Below are 19272 nucleotides of genomic sequence, written 5' to 3' on the forward strand. Positions count from 1 at the left end.
AGATGATTGTTGCCCTGTGACAATCAAATGTAGCTTTAATTTAAATACACAAATACACGTCGTGTGGGACAAACAAAAGATGTCTTCTAGGTTGTTTCAATCTCTACTTTTTTTTTAAGATTTTATTTTTAAGTAATCTATCCTCTCTGTCTCTCTTAAATAAATAAATAAATAAATAAATAAATAAATAAATAAATAAATATTTTTTAAAAGGCTGGGGGGAGGCTCCTGGGAGGCTCAGTCAGTTAAGCGTCTTCCCCCCCAGCCCCTGGAAACCACCATTCTACTTTCTGTCTCTATGATGTGACCACTCTAAGTACATCATATAAGTGGAATCATATAGTATTTGTCTTTTTGTGCCTGGCTTATTTTACATGGCATAGTGTCCTCAAGTTCATTCATGTTGTAGCATAAGTCAGAATTTCCTTCCTTTCTGAATAATAGTCAATCATCCATTCATGAACATTTGGGTTGCTTCCACATTTTAATTATTGTGCATAATACTGCTGTGAACGGGGGTGTACAAATATCTCTTTAAGACCTTGCTTTCTATTGTTTTGGGTATACGTCCAAAAGTAGCCTGCTGAATGATATGGTAATTCTGTATTAAATTTTTTGAGGAACTTCCATATTGCTTTCCACGGGTGCTGCGCCATTTTTACATTCCCACCAAGAGAGTACAGGGTTCTAATTTTTCTACATCCTCTACAACACTTGTTATTTTGTTTTGTTTTGTTTTTTGATAGTACCCATCCTAATGGGGGTGAAGCAGTAGCTCATTGTAGTTTTGATTTGCATTTACCCAGTGGAATCTATTAGCTTTTATATTAAAATGATTCTGGGTTAATTTTTCTTTTTTCTTTTTTTAATTTTTCTTTTTAAAAAAGTGGAGGACACCTCTTGAAGTAAATGAAAGCAGTTTGGTCTTTGGCAAAGCTGGTGTTTAAAATCTTATCTTCAGGGTGCCTGGGTGGCTCAGTCGGTTAAGCGTCTGCCTTCGGCTCAGGTCCTGATCCCAGGGTCCTGGGATTGGGTCGGTGGCATGGGGGCTCCCTGCTCAGCGGGGCAGGGGGCGGATGGGGGGGGCCTGCTTCTCCTTCTACCCCTCCCCCCTGCTTGTGATCTCTCTCTCTCTCGCTCTCTCAGGTAAATAAATAAAATATTAAAAAAAAATAAAATCTTGGGGCGCCTGGGTGGCTCAGTCGTTAAGCGTCTGCCTTCGGCTCGGGTCATGATCTCAGGGTCCTGGGATTGAGCCCCGCGTCGGGCTCCCTGCTCGGCGGGAAGACTGCTTCTCCCTCTCCCACTCCCCCTGCCTGTGTTCCCTCTCTCGCTGTGTCTCTCTCTGTCAAATAAATAAAATCTTTAAAAAAATAAATAAAATATTATCTTTAACCTCTTAATAAGGTGAAGAGATGACTGTGGGAGTCTTGTTTTTTGCCATCAGTGACCCCCCCCCCGAACCCCCCAGGGGAAATTATATATATATGTCTTTCCACAATCATCTAAGTATTTCAGGATATTAATGGTGTACCTAAATTAGCATACCAACCACCTAGATAGTGATGTATTATGAGCATAGCTCGGATAGTGAACCAACTACAGTTGTCTGTGTGTTTATAGGCCTGGGATTTATGCTAGTTTGTAAAGTGTAATCCTTTAGGCAGGATATAGAAACATCTCTAAAGGACGGATCCCTAATATCTTCACTGCACATCAGTTTATAGTTTACAAAGTTTTCCGTATACAGGATCTCATGTGATTCTCATAAAAAATCCAGGGAATTAAACAGGGCAGGTATCATCTGAATTTATTAATGCAGAAACAGCCTTACCAAAGTCAAAGAACCAGCCATGGGCCACACAGCTAGTGACTGGCTGACATATTTTCAAAATTCAGATCCTGGCAAAGAGGGAGTCCGTGTTTTAACCCGTGTAATAGCACACAATGTAAGCTCACTGGGTATTTGTTGAATGTGTCTTGTCAGCTGATTTCGGGGTTTTTTTCCACTCTACTATGGAAGTCCATTCCATAAAGCCAAATTCTTAACTGAAACCAGTAGATGAGGAAGAGGAGTGGGAGAGCGAAAGGATGGGAGAAGATAGGAGGTTGGGGATGGAATAAGGGGGGTGGGGTGGGGGTATTCCCAGGAGAATGAGGAAATTAGAGATGGAGGCAGAACTTCTGGAAATGTCAGTGTTTATTAAACATTTAAGGACACTGGGGGTTTGTGAAGAAATATACAGAATGTAGAAAAATCCTAACAATCCGCTTTGGCTGGGAGTGCAGCCTCTCCCCTCCCCCCCATTTCCCATTTGTTTCTCCTCTCTCTTTGGTTGTTTAAAAGCCATTTCTTAAGGGTTATTTGGCCCCTCCTTAATCCCCTGACCTGTGAGGATTCCTTGCCTCTCTCTGTCTCTCCTTCCCCATGACCTTGAGTCCCAGAACAGTGCTCCAAAGTGGTCAGGGGCACCAATCCTGTAGTTGAGGACTGAGCATCAGGGGCCCCTCTGCTTGGGCTGGCTCTCCATTAAGGATACAATGAGGGAGTGGGAATTGCAAAAACCACATGACGTCATTGGTACTCAGTCATGGGGGGAGGGTACGGGCAAACAAACAAAAAAGAATGGATTAAAAAATAAAAAATAACTAACAACCTAAATAAACCCTGAAGGAGAGTCTGATCTGGATGATCTGGGTGTTAGCTAGCTGGGAGGACACAGTATGGAGCTGGGCCACCTGACGGAGGGGAGGGAGGGTCAGAAAGGAAAGCCGGAGGGACACGCTGGGTGGTGCAAGGGATGGAAAGGCCAGGTGGCCTGGGGTTGAGGCACAGGGTATCAAGGTCCCTTTCTTCTCGGTGCCGGAGGGACAGGCACCAAACACACAGTCCTTGGGGCCGGTGAAGGGTAGGGTCAGGTCCTGGGCTCCCAGCAAGCCCGGGGAAGGAAGGTGGGGGAAAATAGGAAGTGCCAGGGAGGAACTTTGGAATGAAACTTACATCTCAAAGGCTGCTGAGGGCAGGGCGGGGGCTGGGGAGCTAAGGAGGAAAGCACCTAGACGGGGGCTAAGAGGAGCCCAGGTCCCCCTGCTCTGGCAGGGCCCGGGGGATGGTCACTTGTCTGAGTCCAGGCCCATCATGTTCTTGAGGGCGTTCTTGAGGCTGGTTCTGCTGGGGGACTTGACCGCAGGCCGGAGTTCCGAGCTCTGCTCATCCTTCCGTAGCTCCATCTCAATGACCACCACCTGAGAACCTTTGGTGGACTCCGGCCCTGCCCCCCGACCCCCCGCCCGGCCCGCTAACCGCTATTTCTTATCCTTGCGAGACTCCCCCAGCCCCTTGGACTTCTTTTCACTGGCCGCCTTGGTGCTTCTGCTGTGATCCAGCATGGCATACAGCACTGGCGTCTGCAGGGAGGGGTCGCGGGTCAGCCGCTGGGTCTGCTGGAGCCTGACTCCTCCCACCCCACCCGTCACTGCTGCCCGGCAGTGCCCCAGCTCGGCCGGGCCCCAGCTCCCACTCACCTGCCGGCCACGCTTGGTGGAGTCCTTCGCGGCCTTGTGCAACTTCCCCTTCTCCATGGCACTGCAGGGAAAGGGGTTGCTGTTGGTTTGCCCCCCTCCAGGTCGGAGCCCCCTCCAGAGCAGCTACAGCCTCCTCTTCCTTTTGCCCCCCAACCCCCCTGGAATGTCTCTGTCCAGATGGGCAACAGGCTCCCCTTACCTGAGCCTCCTCTGCATGGCCGCCTGTCTGCGTAGCCAGCCGTACCGAATCAGATAGAAAAGCAGGAGTAGCAACAGCACGACCCCAATGACTCCCCCGATCACGGCTCCCAGGACTACCCCGTACCTGGTTGGCACTAGGAGGGGAGGGAAAAGAAGTAAAGGAGTGAGCAGGGTCATGCCCCTTTGGGTCTCAGCCCCACACCTGTCGCCTGCTGTTGGGGATGTACAGCTCTCAGCCAAGGCTGCCTTCCGCACACCCTCCCAGAGCCTGAAGGACAATCGCCCAGGCGTTTTGCCCCTTCCCCCAGCCCCCAAGTCCTCCCCGACACCCACCCCATCACGTATTCCCAGACCCCCTCACACCTTTTTCAAAGACATAGAGTGTGACCTGAGAAGTCTTGCCCACTATGTCTGGTGGGTTTTTGACGTCACAGGTGAAGGTGCCATTGTCACTGTAGTCCAGGTTGTGTATGACAATAGAGCCATCCTTCCAGCGAGGGTCCCCTACCCACTGGATGCGCTCTTTGAAGGTCCCCACCTCATCAATGTAGGGTTGTCCCTTTGCATAGTGGAAGATCTATGAGGAATGAGGGGAAGTATGTGAGTGTAGCCTCAGGGTAAGGGATCCTGAGCTGGAGAGGGTAGTTGGGGGTGGGGAGAGAATGTAGATAGGCCCTAGTCAGATTGCCGCTCACCTTGCCAAACTTAGGGTTATGGCTTCTAAAGAATTTCCCCTCCTTTGCCCAAGTGCTCTTTTCTATTGTTCTTCGGAGCCAGCCTTTCATTATCCAATCCCAGGACCCCCCCTCCCAGGCACTCACCGAGATGGCGTCTCGGCCCCCTTCGGGCTGGTAGCGCCAGGTAAAGGAGATGTCATCTGAGACCCACTCGCTGGACCAGAAGGAGCAGTGCAGGGTCACCCGGGAGCCCACAGCACCGTGGACCTCCCTGTCCGTGTAAACCACAATGGCCTGGGCTGGCGGGAGCACTGCAAGCAGGGAGGGGAATCAGATGCACCGGTGTGCTCAACGAGGCATAGAGAGGAAGTGACACCAATAGGAAGTCAAGAGCTGAGTCAGAGGCCATAGCAAAGCTGGGGAAGCAATGATCAACTCTCAAGCCCAAATCTCTCTGGATTGACTGAATAGTTGGGTGGGAACGCTGTGCTGGTTCAAGCTCTGTAGCATGTTCATTAAAGGAAATGAAATCAGCAGTAACAGACCTCTCTTGAGGACTTCCAGATGTTGGATTCTGTCTCCACGTCTCACTTTCCCTTTGGGTCAGTATTTAACTCTTAAGTCACCCCTTAGATGCGGGCTTTAAGGTTTTTAAAATTTATTATAAGTTAAAAAAAATAAAAAATAAAATTTATTTTAAGTTATACAGTACTACATTTGCATTCTTTTTATAAACTACTCAAACCATAGAGATAAAGCTAGCGTTCCTCTTAACACACCCCCCAACCAATTCCTTTCCTGCAGTCCCCCTCTCCCAACTGACTGTTAATCAATTTAGTGCATAGCCGTTTTCTATGTATCAAGTGCAATATAAACTCAACAGACTCAAGATGTACATGTGCTTATATGAAATAGTTTTGTTTTATGGACCTTTCTTTTCTTTTGACATACATTGCATCATATTCTACTGGGTTTTTTTCACTTAAGAATATTTATATAGAATCTATCTATCATCTATCTATCTATTGGTTGGTCGATCGGAGCTTCCCATGTTGATTCATATAGATCAGTCTTATTTTTAACAGCTGTATAGTATTTCACAGCATCACAAACTCAAATTTCTTGCGAAAAAATGAAAATAACTAAAGAAAGTTTTTTCCTGGCTCAACTGTCCTCACTGCTGAATCCCTAGTTGCCATACAGCTTGCTGTTGACTGGGAGGTCAGGGAGGGAAGAATCTTGTACCTCTCTCAGGGGAAGCTGGGTACAGAGGAAGACCCCTGAGCCCAGAGCTCAGATGACTCTGCATGTGAGCCCTCTGTGGTTTGACCCTCCTCACCCTCCTCTTGGCCATTCTGGCCCAGTGCCACTCCCAAGACTCACCCACACAAGGAAGGCCATTCCAGGGAGATTATGTGTGTGGGCTGGCCCTGGGTGGGTGCAACTGTAGACCCTTTTGTTCTATGGGAGGGGGAGGAAGCAACCAAACAAACAGGGACCCATTGTCCGACCAATGTCGGGGGCCTATGCCACCCCCCTACCCCTTAGCGCCCCCACTCCTGCTCCATAGTCTCAAATCTCCCACCTCAGCATGCAATATCAGTGACTCACTTCTTAGAGCTCTCTTGGGAAACCCAAATGCAACAACGAAAGTTATTCATTGGATCTAACTTCTATTTCTCCTGGTCTAACATCCACCACTGCCCTTCAGTTCTGCTCAATGGTTCTATGAGTGGGACAGGTTCTGGGACAGAACTCTCTTCCTCATTCTCCAAGACTGCCTCTCCCCATTTCCCTCACTATAACCTTCTCTAACTCCCTATCTTTAACATTTTCTCTGGGTGTCCCAGAGTAGTCCAATACAACACCCAGAAGAGTATGGGTTCTGGGTTTAGGACTCAAAGAGCTGACAGCAGAGAACCTTGGATATTCTGAGCAGTTCTCCCTCACCCTCAATTTGCCTACTGCTTATCTATTGTACTAGGCTTTGGGGCAGTTTGGAGAAGGGAAGCATCCATTCGAATAACCTTACTTTGACCTCCTCTTGCTCACCCAACATCTGCCATGGGGTAAGGAAGGGGTTGGTCAACTTTTGAGGGAAGACAACTTTAGATGGACAAGATCTTAGAATCTCATAGAATCTCCCTTCTACTCCACTCACCCACATAATAGACAATGGATCCACAGGGAGAAATGGAGGCACCAAGAGACAAAGGATTGGAGGAGTTGGAACCACAAACCTTGGGCTCCTTCCTTAGATCACATTCCCTGACTTTTCTATTGAGGGAAACTAAGGTTAAGTACCTCACACACTACTAGGGAATGAGTAGGGACCAGAACCCAGGTGTCTGACCCTATTCCCTACCACGCGATAACACCGCTTCCCACCAGGCCCTCAGCATGGCTCTGGGGCCATGTTACTACTTTCCAATCTGGGTGCAGTCAGGTCCACCTCAGGGAAGTTCTCTACACTCTTTTACCTTCGCCCTTCACAGAATACCTTTATTGCCTCCCTCCAAACTACATATATATATATATATATATTCCCCCCCCCCCCCACCGAGTATAATATCACCTTCCTGCTCCTGCTCAATCTTTGGCTGCAGTGGGGACTGCAGCAAAGGCAGTGAGAAGGTTGCTGAGAAGCATCCTGAACCCCAGGGCCCCCAGCCTGGGGTGGCTCCACTTACCCAAAGAGGAGAAGAGCAGTGCAGCCAGGATAGGACTGGGGCTGGACGAAGGAGCCCCGGAAGCCATAGCTGGGCCAAGGGCTAGGGCCCAGAGCATCTGCGGGGTTGGGAGAGTGGGGGACAAGTAACTGAGCGGGGGGTTCCTGGAATCCGCTTAAAATCCCCTGGGGCCCCAGTATGAGGGGGCTGTCCTGAACCAATAACCAATTGCAGCCTGGCATGTGCAGTTGAGAGGTGGTGGGGAGGGGGGCAGAGCACAGGGAGCAGAAGGGGCATTGTGTCCTCTGGGTGGAGGGGTGGGGGGGGACACATACCACCCCATACACAGAGGGCTTTGTGTCTGCTGGCCTCCCCCTGCCCTGGGCTGGAATGCTGGGGTGGGGGGGGGTGAGAGGGAGAGGGACAGAAAAAGGGACATAAACACACTTCTCTGAGGGATAGATGGGCAGGGGAACCTAAATCCTAAGGCTCAGGGAAGGGATTCCTCTGTAGCTTCCTTACCAGAGAGTGGCTCCCCCAGAGAACCTGAAAATGGGATATCCCTTGTTTTTTTGTGTTTTGTTTTGTTTTGTTTTATGACTATGGATTGCATTACAGGCTCCTTGAGATGACCAGGTCATTGGGAGTCCTTTTTTTTTTTTTTTTTTCCCATTTCCCTGCATCCTGGGTGATTCTTCCCTGATAGAGCTTTTCCCCATTGGAAGATATCCAGGGAAGAATCCCCTGAGCTTTCCCTCTTCATCAGAGAATTTTTCAACGCCTCACGATGCAGTTTAAGTCCATGTCAATTTAGAACAAGGCAACAAAATTGTATTGAGTGCCAGCTATACGTAAAGTATGGGTACATGGGTAACAGAAAGAGGAATAAAAATTAAGTTTCTCCTTGAAAGAGTTTAAAACCTAGTTGGGGGTTGCAGAGAAGGGAGGATCAGAGGACGAACGCATCAATAACCCAATATAATAAACCATGATGCTTGCCATAGCAGAGAGAAGAACAAAATGCTGAGAATACCAAGGTGGGCTCAACCAGGTCTGCTCGAATATGCCCAATACTTCACAAACGTCAGGGAGATTGTTATGTAACACAGATTAAAAACAAAAGTAAACCGGGGCACCTGGGTGGCTCAGTTGGTTAAATGTCTGACTCTTGATCTCAGCTCAGGTCTTGATCTCGGGGTTGTGAGTTCAAGCCCTGTATTGGGCTCCACGCTGGGTGTGGAGTCCTAAATAAATAAGGAAATAAAATAAATGAAGTTCAGAGGAAGGGGGAGTTGTATATAGAAGGCAATATTAGATACGGAATGGGTAGTGAAGGTATCTAGGCAGAACAGCAAAAGAGAAAACAAAGAGGTAGGAAAATGTGTGTGTGTGTGTGTGTGTGGTGTGTTGGGTAAGTTTGTGAAGTATTGAGCATATTCAAGGCAGATCTTGTGCCCTCCACTTTGACTTGATTTGGGGGAACTTGAAACAAGTCTGTACAGGAGAGTTGAAGCCAATTCGTTAAGGGCACTAAATGGCAGACAAAAGAGGGTGGGTTTAATTGGTACATCATAATGTTACATGATTTTTGTCCCCTTAGTGCTTGTGGTTCTTCATCATGCCACTTCAAAGAATGAAGAGGTAGACCAGATGAAGAGTGGTGGGCAGCAAAGCAAAATTTATTTTTATTTTTTTTAAAGATTTTATTTATTTATTTGAGAGAGAGAGAATGAGAGAAAACACGAGAGGGAAGAGGGTCAGAGGGAGAAGCAGACTCCCTGTTGAGCAGGAAGCCCGATGTGGGACTCGATCCCAGGACTCCAGGATCACGACCCGAGCCGAAGGCAGTCGCTTAACCAACTGAGCCACCCAGGTGCCCAAAGCCAAATTTATTGAACAGTAGTATAAAGCTCCCAAAGAGGGAGGGGGGCCCAAGAGGGTCGCCCTGGGAGTGTCTAAGTTTAGGGGTTTTTATGAGCTCTTTCGCAGAACCATCTTAAGCAATCAGGATGTGCTGAGTTGTGCCAATCAGGGCCTTAGTCATGTATCTGTCTACCTATTAGGTTAACGTCTCTGTGCTGATGGTCTTTTTTTGCTGACATCTGGGGGTTTAATGTCTTAACTGCCCTTTGCCCTGTAATATTGACAAATGCTTTGTGGTTAATTGCCTTAGGTTCAGACATTTTGCAGAAGTCATTTCTGCAAAGGCTGCAAAGCAGAATGTTAGTGCGGTCCTGTCTAAACTGCAAAACAGGGTGTTAGTGCTGTTTTATTTTAGCTGTCCTGACTCCATATTTTCTTGCGGGGGACCCTGGCTCAGACTACCTAACTGTCCAACTAACTCCTAACAATAAGAATTTCCTGAAGGAGTAATGTGTGGGGTTAGGGATGTCTACATGGTCAGAGCTGAGTTTTAAGACAAATCTGGCCAAAAAAATCATTCAGACCAAAGCACTGCAGATTATTACCTCCTTTGTTTCCCTCCTTGGGATTATCTGAAGTGATTTTTTTTTTCACTGAAACTCTCATACTCCCATTTGAAATGTCTTCCCTTCTTTCTTCCCCTTTCTTTCTCTGACTTCAGGCCTTGGCTAGACTCTGCTTTTCCCTCCTGCTTATTTTTAAGATAAACCCTGGTGAGGGTGCCTGGGTGGCTCAGTTGGTTAAGCGACTGCCTTCGGCTCGGGTCATGATCCTGGAGTCCCAGGATCGAGTCCCGCATCGGGCTCCCTGCTCAGCAGGAAGTCTGCTTCTCCCTCTGACCCTCTTCCCTCTCGTGCTATCTCTCATTCTCTCTCTCTCAAATAAATAAATAAAATCTTTAAAAAAAAAGATAAACCCTGGTGATAAGGGGCTTGACTTAATGTCTTGTTTGAATTTCAATATGATTAATTTCCATCAATTACGGGCTCTACAGGTTACTTTGAGGAGAGAGGTCACTGTTGTTCCCGCAGTGGGACCACTGCAGGTTCACCTGTAAAACCACAGCCTCCTGGCACCTACCTGTCATCTCCTTACATAGGTGATGGTGGGTTCTGTGATTTGATTGGTATTGGGTTTGGATTGTGGAACTCTAAATATGGGACTTGATCACAAACACCACAGGCAAAATCATCAGTAAATGTTCACAGCATGTTGTTGTAGTCAATTACACCTCCCTAACCCCACCTCCCCAGCTGCAAATAATCACCTTCTACTTTCATCTACCCACTCCTTTTACATACACTTTCTTTCATGGGATTGCTACTTTCTTTGTTGTATTTATGTATTTACTAATCCTGCTAAGGCTATAAGCTTCTTGAGGACAATTACATGTTTGTATCTTTGAATCCCCTATAGCACTTTCACATACTCTGGCAAAAGGATATATATATATATATATATATATATATATATATATATATAACTATTTATATATAAAACTATATATATATTATATATTGTTATATATATAACTTTAAAGTTATACATATATAACATATATACAAAACACTTGTGACTTAAGGAAGAAAAAGGGAATGAGAATTAAATATTATATATAAAATAAAAAATATATATTAAAATATATATAACATATATATAATATATACAACTTATATACATATATAAAATGAAATTATTTAAAGAGCTAAGTGAAAGAGGCATTCATTGGATTTGTTAATGTGAAGTGCCAGAGGGCCACAGTGGGATCAATGACGGGAAGTTCAATAGCAGAAAACTGCATTTTATTTTCTTACTTTTAAAGATTTTATTTGTAAATTGTCTCTACACCCAACGTGGGCCTTGAACTCACAACACTAAGATCCAGAGTCGCATGCTGCGCTGACTGAGCCAGCCAGGTACCCCCCAGAAAACTACATTTTAACATAACAACTTTCTAATGATTAAGCTGTTCACTAAATGAAACTTGAGTTTTGAGGTAACTATTCCTGAATGTGTTAGAGCAGAGTCTTGAAGACCAGTGGCCCTAAGTGTTGCCGAGGAGATCCCTGCACTGGATAGAAAATCAGGTCTGAGAGCCTCTCAGGTCTCTTCCAGTCCAAAAGTCTATAAAAGTGCTTTCATTGTCAAGTATTACAGAAATGCAAAATAGTATTTTCATTTGATGAAGAAATAAGTGAATTTGTGCTATTTAAATCCTGAAAGAAGTGCAGGAGTGCTAAATATAAATGAGATCTGCATATTAATGTAGCTGAATGTTTTATTGTAGGAGTTGCTCTAGGCTGTCTCCTTCACTCCTTCCCCCCACAAAAAAAGAGACTCAAGAACTTTTTCACTTTTCTATTCCTTTCTCATTCCCTCTTTCTTCCTTAAGTCACAAGTGCTCTGCAATTGATTGCTGTGCTTGGGTTCCTCAAAACTATATATATGTACACACACGCGTGTGCGTGTGTTTAAAAATCAAAGCGAGCTTTTCCCCACCCTGGGTTCTTCTAGCTGTGGGTGTCACCCACATAGCCTTGAAACAAGGAACAAAAGAGCGTTGTGTTTGACTAGTGGGCGTCCAGCTCAGGCGGCAGCTCAAGCCCAGGAACGGTAGGGCACAAAGCTAATCCAGGTGGTTAGAGGGGGCTCCCTGGTCTTGGGACGGTGGTCTGCATCGTTCTCACGCTCCTTCCTCAACGTGGCTCTCAACCTGTGTCTCAACTTGTGCATCTCTGCATTGGCGAAGCTTCCCACTAGAACCGGATGGAGCCCGGTTCCCTGGGTGCCTTGGCCTGCCTACCTGGGAAGGAGATGGAGCGAAACCAGACTGAGGAGTCCCTGGTGAAGAATCAGGGCAAGTCAGATGTTCAGTAGTGCGAAACGAATTATGTTCGCAGGTAAAATGCATACTGTAGAGTCTGAGCCAGCGCCATTTATGCCGAACCCCTGGCAAATTCTGGTGGAAGCCAGCCGAAGGAGACCGGGCAAAGGGCAGAGAAGCACTAAAACCAAGAGTCTGAACAAAGCTGCAACACAGCCACGCCCCATCCTTTATAAAGAGCTGGCGTTGTCACGTGATAGGGACCCCGCCCTAAGGCGGTGGGGACGTTGGGCGTCACTTCCGTCCAGGCCGGAACTCAAGATGGCTGCGCTCGTGTTGAGGTGACTTTAGCCTGGGGCTGGGAGTCGGTGTCCGCGGCCCTCGGGAGGCCTGCACTGCCCCTTACGTCTTGCTGACGGCTGTTTGTCCCGTGCCTGGGCAGGGAAAGGGCCCACGGGTGTGCGTGCCGCGCGCTGTGGAATCCTAGGGCCCCTTCTTTTTCCCCAGCCGCTCCCGTACTCGGGGTTACTGGCCCGTTATCTCGTCCCTACTTCCTACCGACGGGTCGCGCGGCTGTCGCCCTTTCCACTTCCCCCCCACCTCCAGTACTTTCCCCCCAGATGGCTCTCGGGGCCGCACCCGCACCCAGAGCCAAGCTCCGAGAGAGTAAAGTTGACGATTTCGAGGTCAGCGCATCATCCGCTAGGACTTCGAGGTCTTATTCAGGAATTGGGTCTCGGGGAGAGGGATCTTCGTGTGCTCTGTCTTTGCTTATAACTTCTGCAAACGCTAGTTGCTGGCAGTGAGGGTGCACCATCTGAGTTCCTAACGGGCCCCCGGCGGAGGGGACTGGAGGCCTTGGATCCCTCTCGCGCTGGCGATTAGCAATACCGCCCATAGCGGTCGCTCTACTGCCTCACAGCAGCCCAGGGAATTCAATTTTAGTTTCTCTTTTTATTTGGGGAGAGAAGGAAGGGGGAGTGGATGTCTGAGTTTTCCTATAAGAGGTCATTCACTGTCCGGAGAAGTACCCTAGATTTTCTTCCATTCTGAGCTGTCCTCTTTCTAGGCTCCATTCTCTATTCAGAGCCTTCGTAGACACAGCGACTTAAGTGACTTTTAGACACTCCTGGTACAAATGCCGGCATAGTTTCGTGCCAGGCCTATTTTTGGAAAATATTTGTTATGGAAAGTTAGTTTTAATGTTGTTGAGATTTAATTCCTGATTTCCCCAAATGTCTTCTCGTTTCTCTTTCCACTTCAGTCACCCAGTGTAAAAATAGAGGGACTTTATTTAGTTTTTCTCTGTGACAAAACTATTCCTCTTGGAGTTGAGATCAGGAATGGGTTATCTTAATCGATCATTTTTCTCCCTGCCCCTCCTTTCCTTTTTTTCCTAAGGTGTGCCAGGGCCAGTCTTGCCAGAACTGCATTTTTTATTCCAGGTAGTTTCACCATAATTGAATGATTTTGAATTCTTTGATACATCATATTTTGGTAGATGTCAGGGACTTTTGGTAGAATTAACATTTAGCTTGAAATGATCATATTGGTTCTAAACAGTTCATTTTAGGAGTTTCAGGATTATTGTTTAGAAGCTAACACTTATCGTACTCATTAAGTATGTCCAGACAGTATCATTTTGAGATGTGTAGGATGGTCACCACTAGGATTCAGTGCCAAGAAATAGACTACTTTTTCATTAGTAGTAATCTGAAGCTCATGGGAAGGGCACCTCTCCTTTTCTCACAAGGGCTTTCTTAAGAGGGGACATAGGGAATTAAACTTTTTTCTTTTCTTTTTTTTTAAGATTTATTTATTTATTTTAGAGAGAGAGCGAGCATGTGTGTAGGAGGGGAGAGAATCTCAGGCAGACTCCCTGCTGAGCACAGAGCTGGTCCAAGTCCCAGGGCTCAGTCTTGATCATGACCTGAGCTGAAATCAGCTGGACCGGAGTTGGATGCCCAACCCCCAATTTTTTTTTTTTCTGATTGAAGTTCTGAGTCAAATTCCATTTCACTACAGGGATTTGGAACTGTTCATAATGTGCTGATTTAGCCTCAAAGGAAAATACCTTCTGGGCAATTCTAGGAGCTGGTTTCTAGTTCTGGCATTGTCACGAATTCCATTTATTTTGGACAAGTCAAGGGTCACTGATTCCATAATTGTGGTTTCCTCATTTGTGAATGAAAATAGCAATAACTTGGGCCCACTTAGAAGAAGTATTGGTTAAACATTTTTAATGCTTGGCTAACTAAAAATTATTAGTTCTCAGAGTACTGTATGTCATGGCTTTTGAATAGTGCTCTATATTTTGTATACTCTCTAAACAGTTCACAGACTAGCCAGGAATAAATAACCCGCTGAGTAATGCGAGCTCCGTTGGCACTCACTTCAAGGAATGACTTGCCAAAGCCAAGACAGAGATAGAGAACTAAGCTAAGAACAGCTAGGCTTCTGTCTAACAAAGTTCATGCTGCTTAAGCACAAAGTCACCAAAAGTCATTAACTATCTGCACGACGCTCATCATATGAAATGCTACATGTGAAACACCTCTAAAAATAAGGTCTAACTTGGGCGCCTGGGTGGCTCAGATGGTTAAGCATCTGCCTTCGGCTCAGGTCATGATCCCAGGGTCCTGGGATCGAGTCCCACATCGGGCTCCCTGCTCAGCCGGGAGCCTGCTTCTCCCTCTGCTTCTCTCTCTCTCTCTCTCTCTCTCTCATGAATAAATAAAATCTTTAAAAAAAAAAAAAAATAAGGTCTAACTTTAAATATATAAGACAGCTTTTTTAAAATAAGCATATTCATTTACAAACCATTTTTTGGAGCCTCTTCTGTGTGTCAGACATTATTATAGGTGTTCTAGACACAAAGCATTCCAGTCCTATCCTTGAAGAGCTCAGGCTAGCATAGGAGATAAGTAAATAATTATTAAGCAACATGATATGTGTTGATATAGAGCTACGAAGAAGTGGTGTAGAAGCAAGGCAGGTGCAAGTAAGGCTAAAGAAACGGTGAAGTTGCCGTCTAGGAGTTGTTGGGTTTTGAAGGATGAGTTTATCAGAGTGTGAGGGAGGTTCCACCCTACAGCACAAGCAAAGGCATGTGGTCCTAAGACGGCATCCTCTGGGTATATGTAGTGTAATATTTGGTGTGGTAGACATATAAGGGGCTGAAGGGAATTTGTGGGATAATGGGTCCCGAGAGTTGGTTTGGGCTGTGTTGAGAAAGGCCTTGTTTGGCTATCATATGGACCTTATACTGCAAGCAACAGGGAACTGTTGAAAGACTTTGGGGTAGAAGAGCAATGAAATCAGCTTTATTTTTCAGTAAGTTAGCTTTGGTAATATTGAATGATAGGGAAGAGAGAGTTGCTAGGGAGATCAGTTGAGGAGCTTCCCTTACAGTCCTCTTTGTGAGAAATGAAAAGGATAAGGACTAAAACAATGGACTGAAGATTCCTGGTTAGTACTGATAGGATTGGGCGATGCCGCGCATATATATGGGGGGTGAGAGACAAGAAGAAATCAGGGATGTCTTCTGTTGTAGCTTGGGTGCTAATAGCCATTAATGAGAACTTTTGTATTGCTCGTCATCCTGTCCTTCAGAGTTACACATCTATTTTCGTGTTGCTCTTACCCCTAGTTATTTCTAAAACTTTTTTGGCCTACCATCAGATCAAGTTTAGAGGTCATATAAGAGAAACTCATTATATTGTAGTCACATCTTGTTTTGGACCAAAAATGGTTTTATTTAGTTTGATCACATAGACTTGGCTTTGAATAACTTCTGTTTTTTTCCAAAAGTCAAATCCATTTTGAGCAGATGAGTATTTTTATCGCCACTGAGGGTTTTAAGAAGAATATGATGTGAATTCTAAAGACCTTGGGGAGACCAATGAAATCTTAGTAATATCTTATGTATATGGGCGATATTGCTGAGATAGTGAGAATGCCTTTCTGTACGTACTCTTATGTAATCCTCCCAGCGACCAGTCAGGTAGGTCTTATCCATCCCATTTTCATAAATGAAAAAGCTGCAGCTCAGTGATTCTGTAAAGTTACACAACTTATGCAGAACTAGAACTCCAGTCTGACTTTTTTATTTTATTTTATTTTTAATTTTTTTTTAAGATTTTATTTATTTATTTGAGAGAGAGAGAGAATGAGAGAGAGCACGAGAGGGAGGAGGGTCAGAGGGAGAAGCAGACTCCCCGCCGAGCAGGGAGCCCGATGCGGGACTTGATCCCGGGACTCCAGGATCATGACCTGAGCCGAAGGCAGTCGCTTAACCAACTGAGCCACCCAGGTGCCCTGACTTTTTTATTTTAATGTTCTTTCTGCATCACTGTTGTTGCCCCAATCCAGGGAAGAGTTTCAGAAATGATTTGAGCAGTGATTACATATTTGGGTAGACATGTATATTGTATTTAGGGAACAATACTAATGAGAATGATACATTCCGGCTTGTTATTTAAAAATAAGGTACTGTTACCTTTTAGCTACAACATATAAAGCCCAAGTCCTTGGTAGAACTTTTCAGAGTTCCTGGTTTCACATGAAAGGCAAGGATAGATACCTACTTTTGTCATGTTTCAAATAAGGCTGTGGAGTTAGTGCAGCTAGTTTCTGTTAGGGCCTTGTGGAAAGCTTACATTGGTATTTGTCTGGGAAACAATAGAACTAGACAGAGAGTGCTGTAGATTCCAACCCACATCTGCAAACTCTTGCCGGGTAGCTGGGTGACTGGACCTAGCCTGGTGTGAGGAATGCATGCCCTGCAACTCCAGAGCCACAATTGCTTCAATTGATTGAAGACATTTGTTCCCACTTCTCCTTTCTGGGAGTCTTGGGTATACAATGTCAGTATTCACCTCTTGCCTCCAAAGCTGGAAAGAAGGCAGAGCTGAAGGAAGTGTTGATTGGATTATTTTGCCTTCAAATAGTGGACACTTCTACTGTCCTAGTGTAAAGCATAGGGATTTTGAACTGTTTATGCATCTAGTATCAGTGGTGTGAGGGACACCATGAGCTTTTTTTTTTTTAATTTTATTTATTTATTTCAGAGAGAGAGAGAATGAGAGATAGAAAGCACGAGAGGGAAGAGGGTCAGAGGGAGAAGCAGACTCCCCGCCGAGCAGGGAGCCCGATGCGGGACTCGATCCCGGGACTCCAGGATCATGACCTGAGCTGAAGGCAGTCGCTTAACCAACTGAGCCACCCAGGCGCCCATGAGCTTTTTTTTAGAAGATCATTGGACCTCAAGGAGATTTTATATCCCCACAGTGCCTTACATATAATAGATATACGTAAACTTTTGTAGAATCAATGTATTTTTAATTTTAATCCCACTCGCGTAACTTTCTTAAATACTTTTGGAAAGATTTTATATAATAATGTGAATAAAGGGGTGTAGTGGTCATTTTTTCATAATGCTGTGTGAACTCTGGATCAGTTAAATTCACTTTACATAGAATGCCTGGGCATATCTTAGTTTTAGACTTGAAAAGCAGAAAAGCAGTTTTGGTACTGACGTATATCTTTCAAAAATAGCAACTTTTTGGTAGAAAACATGTGTATCCTCCTCACATAGCTCTTCACTGGTCAGGGAAATCTTTGCGTTCCCATGCTTTTTGCATGATTAGAGACATTTTCACTTGAAGTTCATCCAGCTGGTCTGGAACTTGACGGTAGTTCCTAAAATGGTAGCTTAATATTTAGAACCCTCTTTCCACAAACTCCTTATTCTTCTTAAGTCATCCATTTGCAGCAGTTAACTAAGGTGTATTCTGATTCTTGTTCTTATTTACCCCTGTCTTTTATTTATTTATTTATTTATTAAAGATTTTATTTATTTATTTGACAGAGAGAGAGAGACAGCCAAAGAGGGAGCACAACACAAGCAGGGGGAGAGGGAGAGGGAGAAGCAGGCTTCCCGCCAAGCAGGGAGCCCGATGTGGGGCTTGATCCCAGGATCATGACCTGAGCCAAAGGCAGACACTTAACAACTGAGCCACCCAGGCACCCCTACCCCTGTCCTTTAACCATCACCTAACTTTAGAAAAAAGGACATTCTTTGTTGAACATTATCAATGGACTATTCTTTTATCTTGTATTATTCGTGTTCAGCTAAAACTTTATTTTGATTTGTAGGTTATATATGTGATTATTCTCCAGTTATTTAAAGTTGTAGCTTTCCAACTAAAAAATAATCTCAAGGACATTGATACAGTCCTTGTTTTCATCTTACTAATTTTTTCCGCCCGTCCTAAATCTAACATGCTACAGAAATAGAGAAGTTGAGAAACTGAGGTTGATCTCTAAATGTGTGTTGACTCTTCATTCTCTCTCTCTTTTTTAAAGATTTTATTTTTAAGTAATCTCTACACCCAATGTGGGGTTTGGGGGATACAACCCCGAGGTTCAGGGTCGCAGGCTCCACTCACTGAGCCAGCCAGGCGCCCCCCCCCCCCCCATTGACTCTTTATTCTCTTGCAGACATGTTGGCCGTCATTGCCTCCGTGCCCACCTTAGTCCTCGGCTCTCTATCAGAAAGTAAGTTTCTAAATTTGTGGAGGTTATTATGACTTAACTTTTCTTCCCTCAGGGAACAGCAGTGGGTTGTTGGTTTGGATTTTGGGGGTTCGTATGAAAGAAGGAAGTTGCAGATGGTTGGCTGAAAATTTAATGATTGTGGTCACTTTTTCTCATCTGGTAATAGAAGGATGGATAAGAATATTAAACTTTAAACTTGAGAAATATTTTATACTTTCAGAAAAGTTGGAAGAATAGTACAATGGAGTTCTACATACATTTCACCTAGATTCATCGGTTTTTAACATTTTGCTATGTTTGCTTGGAGTTTTATGTATTTTAGGTTGTGTCTTACGAAATTGTTATGTTGGTCAAACCTGGTCTAATATTGACAATTTAGTGTGGTCAAGGCTGATGTATATTTAATTACTGTTAGTATTTTCTCTGAATTCTTTGAGATGAAATTGCAGACACCATGATGCTTTACTTCTAAATATTTCTTTTAAGAACAAGAACATTATCTTATATAACAGTGTAATTATACAAACACAATTATCGAATTCAGGAAATTTAACATTGATGTACTCTTATTCAGCATACAGTTAGTTTTCAGATTTTCTTGTTGTCCAATATAATGTACTTTATAGAAATACAGTCTTCCTGTTCCCAATCCAGGAGCTAATTAGGCTCACACATTGTATTTATTTGTCATAATTCTTTAGTATCCTTTAATCTGGAACTGCTTCTTAGCCTTCCTTTGTCTTTTATGACACTGACATTTTTGAAAAATACAGGCTAGTTATTTTGTAGAGTGTCTCTCAAGTTGGGTTTGTCTGACCATTTCCTATAATTAGAGTCAGGTTACCCATTTTTGTCAGGAGTAATACTTAAGTGATGTATATTCTCTGTTACATTC

At 44.7% G+C, this 19272-nt stretch overlaps 2 protein-coding genes across 2 annotated transcripts in view; one reads left to right on the plus strand and one right to left on the minus strand.

Moving 5' to 3' along the window:
* Positions 1–2188: 2188 nt before the first annotated feature.
* Positions 2189–12005, minus strand: MPZ (myelin protein zero). Its single transcript, XM_027611244.2, has 7 exons — positions 11799–12005; positions 7094–7190; positions 4548–4714; positions 4090–4303; positions 3725–3860; positions 3526–3586; positions 2189–3408 (listed from the first exon to the last, which is right to left on the minus strand). The coding sequence occupies exons 1-7, from the start codon at positions 11904–11906 to the stop codon at positions 3307–3309; spliced, it is 885 nt and encodes a 294-aa protein (XP_027467045.1). The 5' UTR covers positions 11907–12005; the 3' UTR covers positions 2189–3306.
* A 69-nt stretch (positions 12006–12074) lies between these two features.
* SDHC (succinate dehydrogenase complex subunit C) overlaps positions 12075–19272 on the plus strand; it is a 34078-nt gene continuing 26880 nt past the window's right edge. The window contains exons 1-2 of the mRNA XM_027611247.1: positions 12075–12160; positions 18321–18377. Of these exons, the coding sequence (XP_027467048.1) occupies positions 12141–12160; positions 18321–18377 (77 nt within the window). The 5' untranslated portion in view covers positions 12075–12140. The remainder of the gene's footprint in view (positions 12161–18320; positions 18378–19272) is intronic.

This window comes from Zalophus californianus, chromosome 10 (assembly GCF_009762305.2).
Source record: "Zalophus californianus isolate mZalCal1 chromosome 10, mZalCal1.pri.v2, whole genome shotgun sequence".
NCBI lineage: Eukaryota > Metazoa > Chordata > Mammalia > Carnivora > Otariidae > Zalophus > Zalophus californianus.